This window comes from Bufo gargarizans, chromosome 1 (assembly GCF_014858855.1).
Source record: "Bufo gargarizans isolate SCDJY-AF-19 chromosome 1, ASM1485885v1, whole genome shotgun sequence".
Lineage (NCBI taxonomy): Eukaryota > Metazoa > Chordata > Amphibia > Anura > Bufonidae > Bufo > Bufo gargarizans.
The window spans coordinates 384,315,340-384,341,381 of NC_058080.1; the positions used below are offsets into that span (position 1 = coordinate 384,315,340).

Below are 26,042 nucleotides of genomic sequence, written 5' to 3' on the forward strand. Positions count from 1 at the left end.
GATACTAGAAGATGCTGAAATGTACAGTAGTTACCAATTGCTAACACTTGGTGTCACAGTGACTAGTGACATGCATTCTCTCTTGCTTCTAGAAACTGGAATGTACAGACTTTGATGAAAAGAAGGAAATAAACAAGCGGAAACAACTCATTTTAGAAGGGAAGGTAAGGAACGACCAGATGAAATATTGTCATGGGCTCAATTGCTGTCCAGTCTGTGATACATTAACTGTGTTCTTTTATATGTTTAACCAATGCAAGACTAGGCCATTTTTCTTCTGGTAGGGATTGTCCACACGATATGTATATGCTGTAGATTTTTTAATCTTTGGATTGCGATAGGGTGAAATCCATAACAAATCTGCACATAACACGTGTGGAATTTTCTGCAGTCTGCTGTGGACGTACAATTATGGTTTTGCTTTTTTCAAGTACATGAGCATTTGAAACCAATACTGGCTTTCTCTTTTTTTTTTTTTTTTTTTTGCATCTTTTTTTAGACTGTTTATGCCAATTTTATATTTGTAATTTTTCATTGTGAAATCAGAGGAAGATATTAAAAAGCTAATTAAGGGTCTTTCATGTTGCTTCTTTTTTAACAGCTCAGAGTGCCACAAAAATTTGTATTTCCAGGGAACCTGTCACCAGTTTTATGGTGTCCTAACTAAGGCCTCATGCACACGGACGTTTTTTTTCACGGTCCGCAAAACGGGGTTCCGTTGGTCCGTGATCCGTGACCGTTTTTCCGTCCGTGGGTCTTCCTTGATTTTTGGAGGATCCACGGACATGAAAAAAAAGTCGTTTTGGTGTCCGCCTGGCCGTGCGGAGCCAAACGGATCCGTCCTGAATTACAATGCAAGTCAATGGGGACGGATCCGTTTGATGTTGACACAATATGGTGCCATTTCAAACGGATCCGTCCCCATTGACTTTCAATGTAAAGTCTGGAGTTCTGTTATACCATCGGATTGGATTTTTCTCCAATCCGATGGTATATTTTAACTTGTAGCGTCCCCATCACCATGGGAACGCCTCTATGTTAGAATATACTGTCGGATATGAGCTACATCGTGAAACTCATTTCCGACAGTATATTCTAACACAGAGGCGTTCCCATGGTGATGGAGACGCTTCAGGTTAGAATATACAAAAAAACTGTGTACATGACTGTCCCCTGCTGCCTGGCAGGTGCTGCCAGGCAGCAGGGGGCAGACCCCCCCCCCCCCTGTTTTTAACTCATTGGTGGCCAGTGGGCCCCCCCTCCCCTGTTGTTAACTCGTTGGTGGCCAGTGTGCGCACCCCCCTCCCTCCCTCCCTCTATTGTAATAATAGCATTGGGGCCAGTGTGCGCGCCCCCCCAACCCCCCCCCCCCCTCCCTCCCTCTATTGTAATAATAGCATTGGGGCCAGTGTGCCCCCCCCCCCCCCCCCCGATCATCGGTGTAGAAGATTCATACTTACCTGGCTGCTGGCTGCTGCGATCTCTGTGTCCGGCCGGGAGCTCCTCCTACTGGTAAGTGACAGGTCTGTGCGGCGCATTGCTGTCACTTACCAGTAGGAGGAGCTCCCGGCCGGACGCAGACATCGCAGCAGCCAGCAGCCAGGTAAGTATGAAAATCTTCTACTCCGCTGCCACCGATGATCGGGGGGGGGGGGGGGGGTGCGCACACTGGCCCCAATGCTATTATTACAATAGAGGGAGGGAGGGGGGGGGGGGGATTGGGGGGGTGCGCACACTGGCCCCAATGCTATTATTACAATAGAGGGAGGGGGGGGGGGGGGTTGGGGGGGTGCGCACACTGGCCCCAATGTATTAAAACAATAGAGGGAGGGAGGGGGGGGTTGGGGGGGCGCGCGCACACTGGCCCCAATGTATTAAAACAATAGAGGGAGGGAGGGAGGGGGGTGCGCACACTGGCCACCAACGAGTTAACAACAGGGGAGGGGGGGGCCGCACAATGATATTCAAACTGGGGAGGGGGGGGGGGGGGGGGGTCTGCCCCCTGCTGCCTGGCAGCCCTGATCTCTTACAGGGGGATATGATAGTACAATTAACCCCTTCAGGTGCCGCACTATCATATCCCCCTGTAAGAGATCGGGTGCTGCCAGGCAGCAGGGGGCAGTCTTGTACACAGTTTGTAGTGTATTCTAACTAGAAGCGTCCCATCACCATGGGAACGCTTCTGTGTTAGAATATACTGTCGGATCTGAGTTTTCACGAAGTGAAAACTCAGCTCTGAAAAAGCTTTTATGCAGACGGATCTTCGGATCCGTCTGTATGAAACTAAAACCTACGGCCACGGATCACGGACACGGATGCCAATCTTGTGTGCATCCGTGTTCTTTCACGGACCCATTGACTTGAATGGGCCCGTGAACCGTTGGCCGTGAAAAAAATAGGACAGGTCATATTTTTTTCACGGCCAGGAAACACGGCTCACGGATGCGGCTGCCAAACGGTGCATTTTCCGATTTTTCCACGGACCCATTGAAAGTCAATGGGTCCGTGAAAAAAAACGGAAAACGGCACAACGGCCACGGATGCACACAACGGTCGTGTGCATGAGGCCTAAGGGCAACATAAATAAGTGACTGATTCTCTTGTGTTGGGTCACTTTCTTTAATTGACCCAGTCAATCTGCCAACATCTTGTATTGAAAAGCTCCAGCTGATAATGACAAGTCTTGAATATTCATGAGCTCCTGACTCTCCCCGCCTACCTGCTGCTGATTGGCAGTTATTTTCCATATGAATCAGCAGCAGGTGGGTAGGGGAGTGGCTATAGCTCTGAATTAAAAAAAACACTGGACTCGCTGACAGCTGGACTCGAATCAGCTCATTAGCATACGGCATGTGGCATCTTTGTGTGTATATTATGAGATAACCATCTGTCACACCAGTAAGTGAATACATCTAAGGCACTTTTTAGTAGTTAATGATTGTATATAATTAGATTCTAATCAAATATCCACATGACAGGTTCCCTTTAAGTTTCCCTAATGGTCATATTTATGTAAGAAACCTTTGATAGACATATTTTAATGGTACATTCATTTTGAAATTCCTGTTTTCTAACGTATTAGCCCCAGTTTTGGGATAAGTGCATCCTCTTGAGATGGACTGTAAACTTCATTAAGTTTCAATCCTCAAACCATGTTTTTTATGGACCTCACTTTGGGCACTGGGGCACAGTCATGCTGGCACAATAAAGGGCCTTCCCCAAACTGTTCCTACAAAATTTGAAAACAAAAAAATTGTCTTTCTATACTGCAGCATTAACCCCTTAACGCATAATGCTGTACATGTACAGCATTACGGACCCACATTTGTATAGCGTGAGCTGCTGCAGGGAGCCTACTCCATATGTGGTGGGTGTCGGCTTTATGATACAGCAGGAACAGTGTCAGAATCCTATTCACCCTACTAGATCTCTATTAGGGTGAATAGGACAAAGGATCAAAAGATCCCAGGTTGTAGCCCCCAAGGGGGACTGATTAGTTATTAAATAAAAAGTTACCAGTAAATAAAAAAGTTAATTTTTTTTTTTTATAAAAATGAAAATCATGCCACTTTCCTAAATTTTACATATAAAAATATATAAAGAATAAAAAAATAAACATATTGGGTATCACCGTGTCCAAAAAAATGTTTGAACGCCATAATAGAAATAAAAATGAAAAACATGTGATACACCATTTTTTTTTAGCTCCCCAAAAATTTAAGTGATCTAAAAGTCTTAGATACCACAAAAATGGTACCAATAAAAACTACAGCTTGTTACGCAAAAAAAAGCCATCATACAGCTCTGTAGACCAAAATTTTAAAAAGTTATGGCTGTCAGAATTTGACAATGCAAATTATATAACCTGTATATATATTTTTTCAAGTTATTAAAAAAAAAAAAATATATATATATATATATATATATATATATATATACATACAAATTTTGGTATTGCCGCAGAATAAGGATGTCATGTCATTTTTAGTGCACAGTAAACATAATGATGTCAAATTCCCATTTTCCAATACAAGACATGATAAATTAAATAGTTCACAATAGGTAATAAGCAGATGGCTCACTCTGAATTGTCACAGTTGGTGCACAGGTTCAAGAAGACACACCCCTAATTCTGTGCTGTATAAATATGTGTTGAATGGAACCGGCACTCAAACAATCGGAATGCACGTAGGATTGTTTTAAATAGGGCTGCAGCTAACGATTATTTGAATAATCGATTAGTTGCCGATTAATTTCTACGATTAATCGATTAATCGGAAAAAACGACAAAATTACCAAACAGTGAGGTTTATATGATCTTACTTGAAAAATTATGTTCAAAGGCCATATTAAAACAAATTGTGGACGACACTATTATGGGGGATCTGTGGACGACACTATTATGGGGGATCTGTGGACGACACTATTATGGGGGATCTGTGGACGACACTTATGGGGGATCTGTGGACGACACTATTATGGGGGATCTGTGGACGACACTATTATGGGGTATCTGTGGACGACACTATTATGGGGGATCTGTGGACGACACTATTATGGGGGATCTGTGGACGACACTATTATGGGGGATCTGTGGACGACACTATTATGGGGGATCTGTGGACGACACTATTATGGGGGATCTGTGGACGACACTATTATGGGGGATCTGTGGACGACACTATTATGGGGGATCTGTGGACGACACTATTATGGGGGATCTGTGGACGACACTATTATGGGGGATCTGTGGACGACACTATTATGGGGGATCTGTGGACGACACTATTATGGGGGATCTGTGGACGACACTTATGGGGGATCTGTGGACGACACTTATGGGGGATCTGTGGACGACACTTATGGGGGATCTGTGGACGACACTTATGGGGGATCTGTGGACGACACTATTATGGGGGATCTGTGGACGGCGTAGTTATGGGGGATCTGTGGACGGCGTAGTTATGGGGGATCTGTGGACGGCGTAGTTATGGGGGATCTGTGGACGGCGTAGTTATGGGGGATCTGTGGACGGCGTAGTTATGGGGGATCTGTGGACGGCGTAGTTATGGGGGATCTGTGGACGGCGTAGTTATGGGGGATCTGTGGACGGCGTAGTTATGGGGGATCTGTGGACGGCGTAGTTATGGGGGATCTGTGGACGGCGTAGTTATGGGGGATCTGTGGACGGCGTAGTTATGGGGGATCTGTGCACGGCGTAGTTATGGGGGATCTGTGCACTGTTATGGGCATAACAGTGCACAGATCCCTTTCCTCATAACAGTGCACAGATCCCTTTCCTCATAACAGTGCACAGATCCCTTTCCTCATAACAGTGCACAGACCCCCCTCCCCATAGCAGTGCCATAGACAGATTCCCCCTTCCCCCTTCCCCCTAACAGCCCCGGCCCCGATGCCTGCATCTTTATTTTACCTTTTTACAATGACGCTCCCGCTCCTGTAACAGCCAGGCAGAGCGGACGGCGGCGTAACGTCACTCAATCACGTGACGCGCCTGCTCCGCCCACTTCATGAATGAAGGAGGCGGAGCAGGCGTGTCACGTGAGTGAGTGACGTTACGCCGCCGTCCGCTCTGCCTGGCTGTTACAGGAGCGGGAGCGTCATTGTAAAATGGTAAAATAAAGATGCAGCGACCGCCCGCCCGCCCGAATAGCAACGAATCGGCGATTATTCGATAACTGGATTCGTCGACAACGAATCCAGTTATCGAATATAATCGATTACATCGATTAATCGTTGCAGCCCTAGTTTTAAACTTGTAAAACTTTTATTAAATAATACGTTTTTTGTGCACTTCTAAAAAAATATATATATAAAAACATAAAAATAATATACTGCTGCACACATTCAATTCGAGGCTTTCAGTAAAGAAGAGTCGTTACTATGCTGCCCTATAGGTTCGCTATACCATATGTCGCTGCATCCGTATCCCACTTGTTTGATGGGACTAATGAATCGCAGCCGTCTATGGTCGAGCGACCTATTTGTAGGGCTATTTGTATGGCTCCTTACAAATTAACAGTTTCAAGCAGATGGTTATATGGATAGTCCTTGCGACAGATATACAGACGTGGACAAAATTGTTGGTACCCTTTGGTCAATGAAAGAAAAAGTCACAATGGTCACAGAAATAACTTTAATCTGACAAAAGTAATAATAAATTAAAATTCTATAAATGTTAACCAATGAAAGTCAGACATTGTTTTTCAACCATGCTTCAACAGAATTATGTAAAAAAATAAACTCATGAAACAGGCATGGACAAAAATGATGGTACCCCTAACTTAATATTTTGTTGCGCAACCTTTTGAGGCAATCACTGCAATCAAACGCTTCCTGTAACTGTCAATGAGACATCTGCACCTCTCAGCAGGTATTTTGGCCCACTCCTCATGAGCAAACTGCTCCAGTTGTGTCCGGTTTGAAGGGTGCCTTTTCCAGACTGCATGTTTCAGCTCCTTCCAAAGATGCTCAATAGGATTGAGGTCAGGGCTCATAGAAGGCCACTTTAGAATAGTCCAATTTTTTCCTCTTAGCCATTCTTGGGTGTTTTTAGCGGTGTGTTTTGGGTCATTGTCCTGTTGCAAGACCCATGACCTGCGACTGAGACCAAGCTTTCTGACACTGGCTAGTACATTTCTCTCTAGAATTCCTTGATAGTCTTGAGATTTCATTGTACCCTGCACAGATTCAAGACACCCTGTGCCAGACGCAGCAAAGCAGCCCCAGAACATAACAGAGCCTCCTCCATGTTTCACAGTAGGGACAGTGTTCTTTTCTTGATATGCTTCATTTTTTCGTCTGTGAACATACAGCTGATGTGCCTTGGCAAAAACTTCGATTTTTGTCTCATCTGTCCACAGGACATTCTCCCAGAAGCTTTGTGGCTTGTCAACATGTAGTTTGGCATATTCCAGTCTTGCTTTTTTATGATTCGTTTTCAACAATGGTGTCCTCCTTGGTCGTCTCCCATGTAGTCCACTTTGGCTCAAACAACGACGGATGGTGCGATCTGACACTGATGTTCCTTGAGCATGAAGTTCACCTTGAATCTCTTTAGAAGTCTTTCTAGGCTCTTTTGTTACCATTCGGATTATCCGTCTCTTAGATTTGTCATCAATTTTCCTCCTGCGGCCACGTCCAGGGAGGTTGGCTACAGTCCCATGGATCTTAAACTTATGAATAATATGTGCAACTGTACTCACAGGAACATCTAGTTGCTTGGAGATGGTCTTATAGCCTTTACCTTTAACATGCTTGTCTATAATTTTCTTTCTGATCTCTTGAGACAGCTCTTTCCTTTGCTTCCTCTGGTCCATGTCGAGTGTGGTACACACCATATCACCAAACAACACAGTGATTACCTGGAGCCATATATATAGGCCCAATGGCTGATTACAAGGTTGTAGACACCTGTGATGCTAATTAGTGGACACACCTTGAATTAACATGTCCCTTTGGTCACATTATGTTCTGTGTTTTCTAGGGGTACCATCATTTTTGTCCATGCCTGTTTCATGAGTTTATTTTTTTACATAATTCTGTTGAAGCATGGTTGAAAAACAATGTCTGACTTTCATTGGTTAACATTTATAGAATTTTAATTTATTATTACTTTTGTCAGATTAAAGTTATTTCTGTGACCATTGTGACTTTTTCTTTCATTGACCAAAGGGTACCAACAATATTGTCCACGTCTGTATAGTATAGCTTTCAAGCAACAACTCGCATTGTATAATGCACCGTCTATAGTTGAACGACCTATTTGTAGGGCTATTTATATGGCTCCTTACAAATTAACAGTTTCAAACAGATGGTTATATGGATAGTCCTTGCGACAGATATATAGTATAGCTTTCAAGCAACAACTCGCATTGTATAATGCACCAGTCCTCTAGCGAAATTTTCTCAAGGCTCCGAGTGCATCACCTAAGCAAAGTCGGTAGTTCAGTAAAGTTTTTAAAGTCCCACCTGTATTAGCATAGAGATATAGCGTAGCTCCACGTATATTTCTATCGATTGTATGAGTTACTCACTGCGTTCCGTATGGGTTCACTGTATGCGTCCCGTAGTCGGTTGTTAGCGTGGCGTCCCACGCTTCCACCTTTCTCCGGTATGTTTGTATTACTTCCGGCTCTGCTGAAATCTCGCCTTTAGTCTCGCGGGAATCTTATGTCGGGTAGTTATTTCGTGAATCCCAATACGGTGTTCCGTATATGTGAGTTAGCTGGAGTTCTTTCTGTCTTTGTTTGAGATTATCAGTTGTCAATAGGGATGAGCGAACTCGAACTGTATAGTTCGGGTTCGTACCGAATTTTGGGGTGTCCGTGACACGGACCCGAACCCGGACATTTTCGTAAAAGTCCGGGTTCGGGTTCGGTGTTCGTCGCTTTCTTCGCGCTTTTGTGACGCTTTCTTGGCGCTTTTTGAAAGGCTGCAAAGCAGCCAATCAACAAGCGTCATACTACTTGCCCCAAGAGGCCATCACAGCCATGCCTACTATTGGCATGGCTGTGATTGGCCAGAGCACCATGTGACCCAGCCTCTATTTAAGCTGGAGTCACATAGCGCCGCCCGTCACTCTGCTCTGATTAGCGTAGGGAGAGGTTGCGGCTGCGACAGTAGGGCGAGATTAGGCAGATTAACTCCTCCAAAGGACTTGATTAACTGATCGATCTGCAGCTGTGGATCATTGAGCTGCTGATCCTCAATTGCTCACTGTTTTTAGGCTGCACAGACCGTTTGTCAGTCTCATTTTTCTGGGGTGATCGGCGGCCATTTTGTGTCTTGTGGTGCGCCAGCACAAGCTGCGACCAAGTGCATTTAACCCTCAATGGTGTGGTTGTTTTTTGGCTAAAGCCTACATCAGGGTGAAGCTGTCACACCAAGTGCATTTAACCAGCAATAGTCTGTTCATTTTTTGGCCATATACAAAATCAGGGGCAAGCTGCGCCTGTCACCAAGTGCATTTAACCCTCAATGGTGTGGTTGTTTTTTGGCTAAAGCCTACATCAGGGTGAAGCTGTCACACCAAGTGCATTTAACCAGCAATAGTCTGTTCATTTTTTGGCCATATACAAAATCAGGGGCAAGCTGCGCCTGTCACCAAGTGCATTTAACCCTCAATGGTGTGGTTGTTTTTTGGCTAAAGCCTACATCAGGGTGAAGCTGTCACACCAAGTGCATTTAACCAGCAATAGTCTGTTCATTTTTTGGCCATATACAAAATCAGGGGCAAGCTGCGCCTGTCACCAAGTGCATTTAACCCTCAATGGTGTGGTTGTTTTTTGGCTAAAGCCTACATCAGGGTGAAGCTGTCACACCAAGTGCATTTAACCAGCAATAGTCTGTTCATTTTTTGGCCATATCCCAGTCTAATTCTGTCACTAAATCCATACCGGTCACCCAGCGCCTAAATACTAGGCCTCAAATTTATATCCAGCTAAATCTGTCCCTAGTGCTGTAGCTGGGCGAGTTATTTAGTGTCCGTTCAAGCACATTTCTTGTTCTGGGTTGAAATACAATTCCCAATTTAGCAATTTCATAATTTAGTGGTTCCTGCTATATCAGAGCTATTTGAAATCTATCCCAAAAAGGGTATATAATATTGAAGGTGCACATTGGGTCATTCAGAATAACTTCACACACACCCGCTACTGTGTATTTCCAAGTCTAATTCTGTCACTAAACCCATACCTGTCACCCAGCGCCTAAATACTAGGCCTCAAATTTAAATCCCTCTAAATCTCTCGTTACCCACCGCTGTACTGTTGTTGCTGGGCAAGATATTTAGTGTCCGTCAAAGCACATTTTTTGTTCTGGGTTGAAGTACAATTCCCAATTTAGCAATTTCATAATTTAGTGGTTTCTGCTATATCAGAGCTATTTGAAATCTATCCCTAAAAGGGTATATAATATTGAAGGTGCACATAGGGTCATTCAGAATAACTTCACACACACGCTTCTGTGCATTTCCAAGTCTAATTCTGTCACTAAATCCATACCGGTGACCCAGCGCCTAAATACTAGGCCTCAAATTTAAATCCCTCTAAATCTCTCGTTACCCACCACTGTACTGTTGTTGCTGGGCAAGATATTTAGTGTCCGTCAAAGCACATTTTTTGTTCTGGGTTGAAGTACAATTCCCAATTTAGCAATTTCATAATTTAGTGGTTTCTGCTATATCAGAGCTATTTGAAATCTATCCCTAAAAGGGTATATAATATTGAAGGTGCACATAGGGTCATTCAGAATAACTTCACACACACGCTTCTGTGCATTTCCAAGTCTAATTCTGTCACTAAATCCATACCGGTGACCCAGCGCCTAAATACTAGGCCTCAAATTTAAATCCCTCTAAATCTCTCGTTACCCACCGCTGTACTGTTGTTGCTGGGCAAGATATTTAGTGTCCGTCAAAGCACATTTTTTGTTCTGGGTTGAAGTACAATTCCCAATTTAGCAATTTCATAATTTAGTGGTTTCTGCTATATCAGAGCTATTTGAAATCTATCCCTAAAAGGGTATATAATATTGAAGGTGCACATAGGGTCATTCAGAATAACTTCACACACACGCTTCTGTGCATTTCCAAGTCTAATTCTGTCACTAAATCCATACCGGTGACCCAGCGCCTAAATACTAGGCCTCAAATTTAAATCCCTCTAAATCTCTCGTTACCCACCACTGTACTGTTGTTGCTGGGCAAGATATTTAGTGTCCGTCAAAGCACATTTTTTGTTCTGGGTTGAAGTACAATTCCCAATTTAGCAATTTCATAATTTAGTGGTTCCTGCTATATCAGAGCTATTTGAAATCTATCCCTAAAAGGGTATATAATATTGAAGGTGCACATTGGGTCATTCAGAATAACTTCACACACACCCGCTACTGTGTATTTCCAAGTCTAATTCTGTCACTAAACCCATACCTGTCACCCAGCGCCTAAATACTAGGCCTCAAATTTAAATCCCTCTAAATCTCTCGTTACCACCGCTGTACTGTTGTTGCTGGGCAAGATATTTAGTGTCCGTCAAAGCACATTTTTTGTTCTGGGTTGAAGTACAATTCCCAATTTAGCAATTTCATAATTTAGTGGTTTCTGCTATATCAGAGCTATTTGAAATCTATCCCTAAAAGGGTATATAATATTGAAGGTGCACATAGGGTCATTCAGAATAACTTCACACACACCGCTTCTGTGCATTTCCAAGTCTAATTCTGTCACTAAATCCATACCGGTGACCCAGCGCCTAAATACTAGGCCTCAAATTTAAATCCCTCTAAATCTCTCGTTACCCACCGCTGTACTGTTGTTGCTGGGCAAGATATTTAGTGTCCGTCAAAGCACATTTTTTGTTCTGGGTTGAAGTACAATTCCCAATTTAGCAATTTCATAATTTAGTGGTTCCTGCTATATCAGAGCTATTTGAAATCTATCCCAAAAAGGGTATATAATATTGAAGGTGCACATTGGGTCATTCAGAATAACTTCACACACACCCGCTACTGTGTATTTCCAAGTCTAATTCTGTCACTAAACCCATACCTGTCACCCAGCGCCTAAATACTAGGCCTCAAATTTAAATCCCTCTAAATCTCTCGTTACCGCTGTACTGTTGTAGCTGGGAAAGTTATTTAGTGCCCGTCAAAGCACATTTTTTGTTCTGGGTTGAAGTACAATTCCCAATTTAGCAATTTCATAATTTAGTGGTTCCTGCTATATCAGAGCTATTTGAAATCTATCCCAAAAAGGGTATATAATATTCAAGGTGCACATTGGGTCATTCAGAATAACTTCACACACACGCTTCTGTGCATTTCCAAGTCTAATTCTGTCACTAAATCCATACCGGTCACCCAGCGCCTAAATACTAGGCCTCAAATTTATATCCCGCTGAATTTGAATACAATACATTGGGCCAAATAATATATTTGTTGTTGTGGTGAACCATAACAATGAGAAAAACATCTAGTAAGGGACGCGGACGTGGACATGGTCGTGGTGGTGTTAGTGGACCCTCTGGTGCTGGGAGAGGACGTGGCCGTTCTGCCACATCCACACGTCCTAGTGTACCAACTACCTCAGGTCCCAGTAGCCGCCAGAATTTACAGCGATATATGGTGGGGCCCAATGCCGTTCTAAGGATGGTAAGGCCTGAGCAGGTACAGGCATTAGTCAATTGGGTGGCCGACAGTGGATCCAGCACGTTCACATTATCTCCCACCCAGTCTTCTGCAGAAAGCGCACAGATGGCGCCTGAAAACCAACCCCATCAGTCTGTCACATCACCCCCATGCATACCAGGGAAACTGTCTCAGCCTCAAGTTATGCAGCAGTCTCTTATGCTGTTTGAAGACTCCGCTGGCAGGGTTTCCCAAGGGCATCCACCTAGCCCTTCCCCAGCGGTGAAAGACATAGAATGCACTGACGCACAACCACTTATGTTTCCTGATGATGAGGACATGGGAATACCACCTCAGCATGTCTCTGATGATGACGAAACACAGGTGCCAACTGCTGCGTCTTTCTGCAGTGTGCAGACTGAACAGGAGGTCAGGGATCAAGACTGGGTGGAAGACGATGCAGGGGACGATGAGGTCCTAGACCCCACATGGAATGAAGGTCGTGCCACTGACTTTCACAGTTCGGAGGAAGAGGCAGTGGTGAGACCGAGCCAACAGCGTAGCAAAAGAGGGAGCAGTGGGCAAAAGCAGAACACCCGCCGCCAAGAGACTCCGCCTGCTACTGACCGCCGCCATCTGGGACCGAGCACCCCAAAGGCAGCTTCAAGGAGTTCCCTGGCATGGCACTTCTTCAAACAATGTGCTGACGACAAGACCCGAGTGGTTTGCACGCTGTGCCATCAGAGCCTGAAGCGAGGCATTAACGTTCTGAACCTGAGCACAACCTGCATGACCAGGCACCTGCATGCAAAGCATGAACTGCAGTGGAGTAAACACCTTAAAACCAAGGAAGTCACTCAGGCTCCCCCTGCTACCTCTTCTGCTGCTGCCGCCTCGGCCTATTCTGCTGCTGCCGCCTCGGCCTCTTCCTCCGCCTCTGGAGGAACGTTGGCACCTGCCGCCCAGCAAACAGGGGATGTACCACCAACACCACCACCACCTCCGTCACCAAGCGTCTCAACCATGTCACACGCCAGCGTTCAGCTCTCCATCTCACAAACATTTGATAGAAAGCGTAAATTCCCACCTAGCCACCCTCGATCCCTGGCCCTGAATGCCAGCATTTCTAAACTACTGGCCTATGAAATGCTGTCATTTAGGCTGGTGGACACAGACAGCTTCAAACAGCTCATGTCGCTTGCTGTCCCACAGTATGTTGTTCCCAGCCGGCACTACTTCTCCAAGAGAGCCGTGCCTTCCCTGCACAACCAAGTATCCGATAAAATCAAGTGTGCACTGCGCAACGCCATCTGTAGCAAGGTCCACCTAACCACAGATACGTGGACCAGTAAGCACGGCCAGGGACGCTATATCTCCCTAACTGCACACTGGGTAAATGTAGTGGCAGCTGGGCCCCAGGCGGAGAGCTGTTTGGCGCACGTCCTGCCGCCGCCAAGGATCGCAGGGCAACATTCTTTGCCTCCTGTTGCCACCTCCTCCTTCTCGGCTTCCTCCTCCTCTTCTTCCACCTGCTCATCCAGTCAGCCACACACCTTCACCACCAACTTCAGCACAGCCCGGGGTAAACGTCAGCAGGCCATTCTGAAACTCATATGTTTGGGGGACAGGCCCCACACCGCACAGGAGTTGTGGCGGGGTATTGAACAACAGACCGACGAGTGGTTGCTGCCGGTGAGCCTCAAGCCCGGCCTGGTGGTGTGTGATAATGGGCGAAATCTCGTTGCAGCTCTGGGACTAGCCAATTTGACGCACATCCCTTGCTTGGCGCATGTGCTGAATTTGGTGGTGCAGAAGTTCATTCACAACTACCCCGACATGTCAGAGCTGCTGCATAAAGTGCGGGCCGTCTGTTCGCGCTTCCGGCGTTCACATCCTGCCTGCTGCTCGCCTGTCTGCGCTACAGCGTAACTTCGGCCTTCCCGCTCACCGCCTCATATGCGACGTGCCCACCAGGTGGAACTCCACCTTGCACATGCTGGACAGACTGTGCGAGCAGCAGCAGGCCATAGTGGAGTTTCAGCTGCAGCACGCACGGGTCAGTCGCACTACAGAACAGCACCACTTCACCACCAATGACTGGGCCTCCATGCGAGACCTGTGTGCCCTGTTGCGCTGTTTCGAGTACTCCACCAACATGGCCAGTGGCGATGACACCGTTATCAGCGTTACAATACCACTTCTATGTCTCCTTGAGAAAACACTTAGGGCGATGATGGAAGAGGAGGTGGCCCAGGAGGAGGAGGAGGAGGATGAGGAAGAGGGGTCATTTTTAGCACTTTCAGGCCAGTCTCTTCGAAGTGACTCAGAGGGAGGTTTTTGGCAACAGCAGAGGCCAGGTACAAATGTGGCCAGCCAGGGCCCACTACTGGAGGACGAGGAGGACGAGGATGAGGAGGAGGTGGAGGAGGATGAGGATGAAGCATGGTCACAGCGGGGTGGCACCCAACGCAGCTCGGGTCCATCACTGGTGCGTGGCTGGGGGGAAAGGCAGGACGATGACGATACGCCTCCCACAGAGGACAGCTTGTCCTTACCCCTGGGCAGCCTGGCACACATGAGCGACTACATGCTGCAGTGCCTGCGCAACGACAGCAGAGTTGCCCACATTTTAACCTGTGCGGACTACTGGGTTGCCACCCTGCTGGATCCACGCTACAAAGACAATGTGCCCACCTTACTTCCTGCACTGGAGCGTGATAGGAAGATGCGCGAGTACAAGCGCACGTTGGTAGACGCGCTACTGAGAGCATTCCCAAATGTCACAGGGGAACAAGTGGAAGCCCAAGGCCAAGGCAGAGGAGGAGCAAGAGGTCGCCAAGGCAGCTGTGTCACGGCCAGCTCCTCTGAGGGCAGGGTTAGCATGGCAGAGATGTGGAAAACTTTTGTCAACACGCCACAGCTAACTGCACCACCACCTGATACGCAACGTGTTAGCAGGAGGCAACATTTCACTAACATGGTGGAACAGTACGTGTGCACACCCCTCCACGTACTGACTGATGGTTCGGCCCCATTCAACTTCTGGGTCTCTAAATTGTCCACGTGGCCAGAGCTAGCCTTTTATGCCTTGGAGGTGCTGGCCTGCCCGGCAGCCAGCGTTTTGTCTGAACGTGTATTCAGCACGGCAGGGGGCGTCATTACAGACAAACGCAGCCGCCTGTCTACAGCCAATGTGGACAAGCTGACGTTCATAAAAATGAACCAGGCATGGATCCCACAGGACCTGTCCGTCCCTTGTCCAGATTAGACATTAACTACCTCCCCATAACCATATATTATTGGACTCCAGGGCACTTCCTCATTCAATCCTATTTTTATTTTCATTTTACCATTATATTGCGATGCTACCCAAAGTTGAATGAACCTCTCCTCTGCCTGTGTGCTAGGCCTAAATATATGCCAATGGACTGTTGCAGTGGTGGCTGACATGAAGCCTGATTCTCTGCTATGACATGCAGACTAATTCTCTGCTGACATGAAGCCAGATTGTCTGTTACGGGACCTCTCTCCTCTGCCTGGGTGCTGGGCCTAAATTTATGACAATGGACTGTTGCAGTGGTGGCTGACGTGAAGCCTGATTCTCTGCTATGACATGCAGACTGATTCTCTGCTGACATGAAGCCAGATTGTCTGTTACGGGACCTCTCTGCTCTGCCTGTGTGCTAGGCCTAAATATATGCCAATGGACTGTTGCAGTGGTGGGTGACGTGAAGCCTCATTCTCTGCTATGACATGCAGACTGATTCTCTGCTGACATGAAGCCAGATCGTCTGTTACGGGACCTCTCTGCTCTGCCTGTGTGCTAGGCCTAAATATATGCCAATGGACTGTTGCAGTGGTGGGTGACGTGAAGCCTCATTCTCTGCTATGACATGCAGACTGATTCTCTGCTGACATGAAGCCAGATTGTCTGTTACGGGACCTCTCTGCTCTGCCTGTGTGCTAGGCCTAAATATATGCCAATGGACTGTTGCAGTGGTGGGTGACGTGAAGCCTCATTCTCTGCTATGACATGCAGACTGATTCTCTGCTGACATGAAGCCAGATTGTCTGTTACGGGACCTCTCTCCTCTGCCTGTGTGCTAGGCCTAAATATATGCCAATGGACTGTTGCAGTGGTGGCTGACGTGAAGCCTCATTCTCTGCTATGACATGCAGACTAATTCTCTGCTGACATGAAGCCAGATTGTCTGTTACGGGACCTCTCTCCTCTGCCTGGGTGCTGGGCCTAAATATATGCCAATGGACTGTTGCAGTGGTGGCTGACGTGAAGCCTCATTCTCTGCTATGACATGCAGACTGATTCTCTGCTGACATGAAGCCAGATTCTCTGTTACGGGACCTCTCTCCTCTGCCTGTGTGTGTGCTGGGCCTAAATATATGCCAATGGACTGTTGCAGTGGTGGCTGACGTGAAGCCTCATTCTCTGCTATGACATGCAGACTGATTCTCTGCTGACATGAAGCCAGATTCTCTGTTACGGGACCTCTCTCCTCTGCCTGTGTGTGTGCTGGGCCTAAATATATGCCAATGGACTGTTGCAGTGGTGGCTGACGTGAAGCCTCATTCTCTGCTATGACATGCAGACTGATTCTCTGCTGACATGAAGACAGATTCTCTGTTACGGGACCTCTCTCCTCTGCCTGTGTGCTAGGCCTAAATATATGCCAATGGACTGTTGCAGTGGTGGGTGACGTGAAGCCTCATTCTCTGCTATGACATGCAGACTGATTCTCTGCTGTCATGAAGCCAGATTGTCTGTTACGGGACCTCTCTGCTCTGCCTGTGTGCTAGGCCTAAATATATGCCAATGGACTGTTGCAGTGGTGGGTGACGTGAAGCCTCATTCTCTGCTATGACATGCAGACTAATTCTCTGCTGACATGAAGACAGATTCTCTGTTACGGGACCTCTCTCCTCTGCCTGTGTGTGTGCTGGGCCTAAATATATGCCAATGGACTGTTGCAGTGGTGGCTGACGTGAAGCCTCATTCTCTGCTATGACATGCAGACTGATTCTCTGCTGACATGAAGCCAGATTCTCTGTTACGGGACCTCTCTCCTCTGCCTGTGTGCTAGGCCTAAATATATGCCAATGGACTGTTGCAGTGGTGGCTGACGTGAAGCCTCATTCTCTGCTATGACATGCAGACTAATTCTCTGCTGACATGAAGACAGATTCTCTGTTACGGGACCTCTCTCCTCTGCCTGGGTGCCGGGGCCTAAATATCTGAGAATGGACTGTTCCAGTGGTGGGTGACGGGAAGCCAGATTCTCTGCTATGGAACCTCTCTCCAATTGATTTTGGTTAATTTTTATTTATTTAATTTTTATTTTAATTAATTTCCCTATCCACATTTGTTTGCAGGGGATTTACCTACATGTTGCTGCCTTTTGCAGCCCTCTAGCTCTTTCCTGGGCTGTTTTACAGCCTTTTTAGTGCCGAAAAGTTCGGGTCCCCATTGACTTCAATGGGGTTCGGGTTCGGGACGAAGTTCGGATCGGGTTCGGAGCCCGAACCCGAACATTTCCGGGATGTTCGGCCGAACTTCTCGAACCCGAACATCCAGGTGTTCGCTCAACTCTAGTTGTCAATCCTTCTGTACATGGCCATGCACCGTCTCACAGGTAACACCCAGACGCGGTTCGAGATGCTATCTCTTCATCAGTGGGTCGCCTGTGAGTTATGGTGTCTTAGTTCTTATACTCTCCTCTTAATTGTTTGATTGATCACACTTGTTATCGCTATGAGATCTAGTTCACAATTGGTTTATATTTTTCTCTGTGATTCTGTCATTTCCTCAGTTGTTCACCATCATTAAAGCTTTTATGCATCAGCTACTTTTCGAATTATCGAATAGTATCGAATTATCGAGCAGTATCAATATTGTACAATATAAAATAGAACATATAATATATAAAATGTCATATAGATTGTGACATAAAATGTAACATAAAAGGGGAAATACAGGAATGCAATATAGAAAGATTTTTTTGAAAAAATCTTTTTCACATAACCTCTGGCTAATAGAAATGTACTTATCTGTCTGTCCTTGCTTTCCCATTACTATTTTCGATATATTGTTATTTCTTTTTTTCTCTATTTGGATCCTCAACTCTACCCATTTTTTTATTTTTTCTCTCCTAATAGAGGTAATTTTTACTGAAATGGGCTATGTGTTTAGCATGTAATTCGTTCATCCTACAGTATTAGAATCTCATTCTATTTCATTCAAGGCAGATTTCTCCTGTATGTCTTTGTTTACAGCTGTATGGAGTGATTCTACATTTTTATGGGGAGGCAGGTTTCTCATAGTGCTGTCTATCTTCTATCTACGCATTCATTCGTAACTATATGGTGTAATCCTGCATTTTCATGGAGGGACCTTTATAGAGGGATATCCTAAACAAAGTTTTTATCTTTGAAAATATCTGAAGTGTCTCCTCGGGACTCCACCTACATGTCATAGATCGTCCTCTCTATCTTATTTCTAGGTATGACTGTATGGTTCCCCTGTTCGTCACCATACGTTCAGGTCTGATGGATCTGTATTTTATATAAAACCAAAAATTTCTAGATCTGAGTTTAGTCCTGCAGGGAGAAGACTCCCAAAGTCGTATATTCTCCTGGACTCTGCCCGTGACATTCGCATAATGTGATTTCCCCCCCCCTCCAGTGTATGTCTACCTTCTCCAGGGCCACGAATGAGAAGCCCCTGGGGTCACTATTGTGTACCATTTTGAAATGGTTCGATAGGGAATGGTTTTCATATCCCTTCCTGATGTTATTTAGATGTTCTGTGATTCTGACCCTCAGGGGTCTCTTCGTTCTGCCAATATATTGTTTCTGGCAGGGGCACTGGAAAAGGTAGACAACACTGGAGGAATCACACGTTAAGCAACCCCTAATGTCCATTGTGAATTGATTCTGAGTAGATTGAACCCTAGTGGTCTTTCTCGGGAATGTTGAATTTTTACACCCTGAGCATCTCCCGCATCTGTAGAAACCATCATCCATTTTCAGCCAATTTTGTAATGTGGGTTTGATTTTTTGATTTTGATTTTTTTATTGAAGGTGCAATCTTTATACCCAAATTGGGAGCTTTAGTAAAGGTGATTAAAGGGGAGGTGTGCAGTGAAGGTCCAATGATTTTGTCTCTTAATAAAAAGTGCCAGTGTTGGTTTATAATATGACGTATCTGTTTGGCTTGTGTATTATACGGTAAAATTAATCTCAACTCACATTCCTCATTTATGTTTTTCTGGGTATTGGGCTGAAAAAAGGTTTTTCTCTCAGCTCTTTTTATTTTTTCTAGGGCATCTATCAGGACTTTTTCGGGGTAGTTCTTACTCTCAAATTGACATTTCATTTTTAGGGCCTCTGTCTCGAAGTCTGTTTCGTCGGTACAGTTTCGCTTAATGCGGCGAAACTGTCCCGAAGGAATATTTAACAGCCACTGGGGTAAGTGGCAGCTTGTGAATGGTATAAAGCTATTTTTAGCTGTTGGCTTATAATAGGTTTGGCATATATATCTATTGTTACGTTGGGTGATCTGTATGTCCAGGAATTCTATGGATTCTTCTTTTATTTTGGACAAAAAAGTCAAATTTTGGTCATTTTGGTTCAGGGCCTCTAAGAATTGATGTAGCTCGTCTGTATTTTTTTTCCAGATGAATAGGACGTCGTCGATGTAGCGACGCCATAGGGCCAGGCTCGACCCCAGTTTCGGGTTAATGTTTTCACATTCCCACTGTGCTAAGAATAGATTTGCATAACTGGGGGCGAACCTGGTCCCCATGGCTGTCCCACATAGCTGTAAGTAGTGCTCACCCTCAAAATAGAAGTGATTGTGGTGGAGTATAAATTGGATTCCCTCCATCAGATATTCTATTTGTCTAGTACATATGGTGCCATCTACTTCCAATTGTGATTTTACAGCTGCTATACCTTGATCGTGTCTTATGCTTGTGTAGAGGGACTGGACATCTAGGGTGCCAATGATCCAGTCTGGCTCTACATCTAAGTCCTCAAGCGTTTTAATAATATCTGTGGTATCTCGGATATACGATTTGGTTTTTCTAACTACGGGCTGTAATATTGTGTCAATATACTGGGAAAGGTTAGAGGTCAATGAACCTATCCCAGATATTATAGGCCGCCCTGGTGGATTTTCCTGGCATTTGTGGATTTTGGGCAGACAGTATAAGATGGGAAGTCTTCCCTGTGTGCCCAAAATAATTTTGGGCACACAGGGAAGACTTCCCATCTTCTACTGTCTGCCCAAAATCCACAAATGCCAGGAAAATCCACCAGGGCGGCCTATAATATCTGGGATAGGTTCATTGACCTCTAACCTTTCCCAGTATATTGACACAATATTACAGCCCGTAGTTAGAAAAACCAAATCGTATATCCGAGATACCACAGATATTATTAAAACGCTTGAGGACTTAGATGTAGAGCCAGACTGGATCATTGGCACCCTAGATGTCCAGTCCCTCTACACAAGCATAAGACACGATCAAGGTATAGCAGCTGTAAAATCACAATTGGAAGTAGATGGCACCATATGTACTAGACAAATAGAATATCTGATGGAGGGAATCCAATTTATACTCCACCACAATCACTTCTATTTTGAGGGTGAGCACTACTTACAGCTATGTGGGACAGCCATGGGGACCAGGTTCGCCCCCAGTTATGCAAATCTATTCTTAGCACAGTGGGAATGTGAAAACATTAACCCGAAACTGGGGTCGAGCCTGGCCCTATGGCGTCGCTACATCGACGACGTCCTATTCATCTGGAAAAAAAATACAGACGAGCTACATCAATTCTTAGAGGCCCTGAACCAAAATGACCAAAATTTGACTTTTTTGTCCAAAATAAAAGAAGAATCCATAGAATTCCTGGACATACAGATCACCAAACGTAACAATAGATATATATGCCAAACCTATTATAAGCCAACAGCTAAAAATAGCTTTATACCATTCACAAGCTGCCACTTACCCCAGTGGCTGTTAAATATTCCTTCGGGACAGTTTCGCCGCATTAAGCGAAACTGTACCGACGAAACAGACTTCGAGACAGAGGCCCTAAAAATGAAATGTCAATTTGAGAGTAAGAACTACCCCGAAAAAGTCCCGATAGATGCCCTAGAAAAAATAAAAAGAGCTGAGAGAAAAACCTTTTTTCAGCCCAATACCCAGAAAAACATAAATGAGGAATGTGAGTTGAGATTAATTTTACCGTATAATACACAAGCCAAACAGATACGTCATATTATAAACCAACACTGGCACTTTTTATTAAGAGACAAAATCATTGGACCTTCACTGCACACCTCCCCTTTAATCACCTTTACTAAAGCTCCCAATTTGGGTATAAAGATTGCACCTTCAATAAAAAAATCAAAATCAAAAAATCAAACCCACATTACAAAATTGGCTGAAAATGGATGATGGTTTCTACAGATGCGGGAGATGCTCAGGGTGTAAAAATTCAACATTCCCGAGAAAGACCACTAGGGTTCAATCTACTCAGAATCAATTCACAATGGACATTAGGGGTTGCTTAACGTGTGATTCCTCCAGTGTTGTCTACCTTTTCCAGTGCCCCTGCCAGAAACAATATATTGGCAGAACGAAGAGACCCCTGAGGGTCAGAATCACAGAACATCTAAATAACATCAGGAAGGGATATGAAAACCATTCCCTATCGAACCATTTCAAAATGGTACACAATAGTGACCCCAGGGGCTTCTCATTCGTGGCCCTGGAGAAGGTAGACATACACTGGAGGGGGGGGGGAAATCACATTATGCGAATGTCACGGGCAGAGTCCAGGAGAATATACGACTTTGGGAGTCTTCTCCCTGCAGGACTAAACTCAGATCTAGAAATTTTTGGTTTTATATAAAATACAGATCCATCAGACCTGAACGTATGGTGACGAACAGGGGAACCATACAGTCATACCTAGAAATAAGATAGAGAGGACGATCTATGACATGTAGGTGGAGTCCCGAGGAGACACTTCAGATATTTTCAAAGATAAAAACTTTCTGTTTAGGATATCCCTCTATAAAGGTCCCTCCATGAAAATGCAGGATTACACCATATAGTTACGAATGAATGCGTAGATAGAAGATAGACAGCACTATGAGAAACCTGCCTCCCCATAAAAATGTAGAATCACTCCATACAGCTGTAAACAAAGACATACAGGAGAAATCTGCCTTGAATGAAATAGAATGAGATTCTAATACTGTAGGATGAACGAATTACATGCTAAACACATAGCCCATTTCAGTAAAAATTACCTCTATTAGGAGAGAAAAAATAAAAAAATGGGTAGAGTTGAGGATCCAAATAGAGAAAAAAAGAAATAACAATATATCGAAAATAGTAATGGGAAAGCAAGGACAGACAGATAACCTCTGGCTAATAGAAATGTACTTATGTGAAAAAGATTTTTTCAAAAAAATCTTTCTATATTGCATTCCTGTATTTCCCCTTTTATGTTACATTTTATGTCACAATCTATATGACATTTTTTATATTATATGTTCTATTTTATATTGTACAATATTGATACTGCTCGATAATTCGATACTATTCGATAATTCGAAAAGTAGCTGATGCATAAAAGCTTTAATGATGGTGAACAACTGAGGAAATGACAGAATCACAGAGAAAAATATAAACCAATTGTGAACTAGATCTCATAGCGATAACAAGTGTGATCAATCAAACAATTAAGAGGAGAGTATAAGAACTAAGACACCATAACTCACAGGCGACCCACTGATGAAGAGATAGCATCTCGAACCGCGTCTGGGTGTTACCTGTGAGACGGTGCATGGCCATGTACAGAAGGATTGACAACTGATAATCTCAAACAAAGACAGAAAGAACTCCAGCTAACTCACATATACGGAACACCGTATTGGGATTCACGAAATAACTACCCGACATAAGATTCCCGCGAGACTAAAGGCGAGATTTCAGCAGAGCCGGAAGTAATACAAACATACCGGAGAAAGGTGGAAGCGTGGGACGCCACGCTAACAACCGACTACGGGACGCATACAGTGAACCCATACGGAACGCAGTGAGTAACTCATACAATCGATAGAAATATACGTGGAGCTACGCTATATCTCTATGCTAATACAGGTGGGACTTTAAAAACTTTACTGAACTACCGACTTTGCTTGGGTGATGCACTCGGAGCCTTGAGAAAATTTCGCTAGAGGACTGGTGCATTATACAATGCGAGTTGTTGCTTGAAAGCTATACTATATATCTGTCGCAAGGACTATCCATATAACCATCTGTTTGAAACTGTTAATTTGTAAGGAGCCATATAAATAGCCCTACAAATAGGTCGTTCAACTATAGACGGTGCATTATACAATGCGACTTGTTGCTTGAAAGCTATACTATATATCTGTCGCAAGGACTATCCATATAACCATCTGCTTGAAACTGTTAATTTGTAAGGAGCCATACAAATAGCCCTACAAATAGGTCGCTCGACCATAGACTGCTGCGATTCATTAGTCCCATCAAACAAGTGGGATACGGATGCAGCGACATATGGTATAGCGAACCTATAGGGCAGCATAGTAACGACTCTTCTTTACTGAAAGCCTCGAATTGAATGTGTGCAGCAGTATATTATTTTTATATGTTTTTATATATATATTTTTTTAGAAGTGCACAAAAAACGTATTATTTAATAAAAGTTTTACAAGTTTAAAACAATCCCACGTGCATTCCGATTGTTTGAGTGCCGGTTCCATTCAACACATGATAAATTAAATGGTGGCATTAAAATGCATTTTGTCCTGCAAAAAAATAAGCCATCAAATGGCTACGTGAATGGAAAAATAAAAAAAAGTATTTAAGGGGTTAATGTTACCCTTCATTGGAAATGAGGGGCCTAGCCTAAACCTAACATGTTTTCACAAAGAGGCGGTGTGTTTTGTACCTCTACAGTTGTACATGGTGATTTTTGATTTTATGTAATTGCTTCAAAATTAAAACCAGTTTCATGTTGTAGCTGACATCCACTGCAGTGGGCACAGGCACAGCTATTGACACCATGCCACTCCTAAAGTTTTGCATTAATGCTGCAGAGCACAATCTACTTCCCACCAATGCTGTAAATGTATGGTGGACAAAGGGTTAATGCTGTTAATATTTTTTTTAAATTCAATTTTAAGGATCCAGATCTGGAGGCAAAAAGAAAGGCAGAGCTTGAAAAAATCAAAAAGCAGAAAAAGAAATTCAAGGAACACATTCAGGAGACAATGCAGAAAGAACAAGATGCCGTTGTACGCAGGAAGCTGAAGAAGAAACGACTCAGGCAAGAAAAGAAGTTTGCCAAAGTTCAGCTGAGCAGTGACTGAATCTGCATTCACTTACCAGAACAGACCCTAGACAAACGACAGACAATAGGGCAGCAGGTGTTGACCATTTTCTAGTGTACTACGTGTGGCGTTAGTACATAAATATTTCCTAATAGACTTTCCTTACAGTAATAAGGAAACCTTATCGGTGTCATCCTGTGTTTACTATTGGTATGTGTATTTCATTGGGGAGCAGCAGTTCTATGACCTATAACCCATGTAGAAAATATTTAAATGAAACACCAGTTTCCCTTGAGCTGCTTAATCTTCCTCTTACAAGTCAATTGGAACTAGAGAGAGATGTACTGTATATGCCATGGCAGGCAGTTACTGGTGGCGCACTGAATATCTTCAGTTCCTTTTACACCATTTAAATTCAGATAAGAAGGTTGAATTCAAAGATTTTGGGCTCACGCACACGAACGTATTTTCTTTCCATGTCTGTTCCATTTTTTTTTTTTTGCGGACCGTATACGGAACCATTAATTTCAATGGGTCCTCAAAAAAAACGGAAGGTACTCCGTGTGCATTCTGTTTCTGTGTGTCCGTATTTCCATTCCGCAAAAAAATAAACAGGTCCTATTGTCCGCATTACGGACAAGTATATAGTACTGTTCTGTTAGGGGCCAGCTGTTCTGTTCAGCAAAATACAGAATGCACACGGACGTCATCCATATTTTTTGTGGATAGCAAAATACATACGGTCGTGTGCACGAGGCTTCTGGGGAAGATTTATCAAGGCCAGCACTTTGTGTGCCTAATTTATTTTCCGAAGCATAAATCTACAACAGCTCTGAGCCGCCATATATTTCTGGCTTCACTTGTGCCTGAGGCCGCCTTTTGGAAAAGTGGCGCGGGTGGTGTTTGGGATTGACGAGGCGAGGGATTGACATTTGACTTTTTCCCCCCCAAAATAAAGTTGCATTTAAAAAGTCACAAACACGCAGCTTGCTACTTTTTAAAGCCACTTTTCTGGCGCAAGGGAGATAAATCTCTCTTACAATTTGAAAGTATATAGACTCGTTGATAGGTGCCTGGTAAAGAGAAAGTGGACAGCATCATTGGTAATATCTATTTTTTTCACCTTTTTTAATGGTCTTTATGTGAATATGTAACTATTGTAATATAATGTTAATAAAGATATGAAATTTACACCATATCTAAGTTTTCCCAAAAAAAGTTTGCATAATGGCTGTGCTTCTTTGTATAATCATAACTGTGAAGGAACAGTTATGTTTGGGCTTTCGTAATGTATTTTTCAGTTCAGCTGCCAGCTAGATGCATTTCTCTCAGAAGCAGGGTCCGTTCTGTGGAATCTGCCAGCACTGTACTGCTGTGATGACGTCCTTTTTCCCACTGTTGGTTTTCAGCTTTCTGAGCTCACAGAACAGATAAGGAGTGGGAAATCACACTTACAGAAAGACAGAACGCTCCTGTGATGTTCAGAAGCAGTGTA

General features: G+C 44.2%; 1 protein-coding gene across 1 annotated transcript in view; it reads left to right on the forward strand.

The window, feature by feature from the left end:
* The window catches only part of DDX49 (DEAD-box helicase 49), a 56,215-nt gene extending 31,093 nt beyond the window's left edge, over nucleotides 1-25,122 (forward strand). The window contains exons 12-13 of the mRNA XM_044285510.1: nucleotides 93-164; nucleotides 24,401-25,122. Coding sequence (XP_044141445.1) covers nucleotides 93-164; nucleotides 24,401-24,586 — 258 coding nt within the window. The 3' untranslated portion in view covers nucleotides 24,587-25,122. The remainder of the gene's footprint in view (nucleotides 1-92; nucleotides 165-24,400) is intronic.
* Nucleotides 25,123-26,042: the final 920 nt, after the last annotated feature.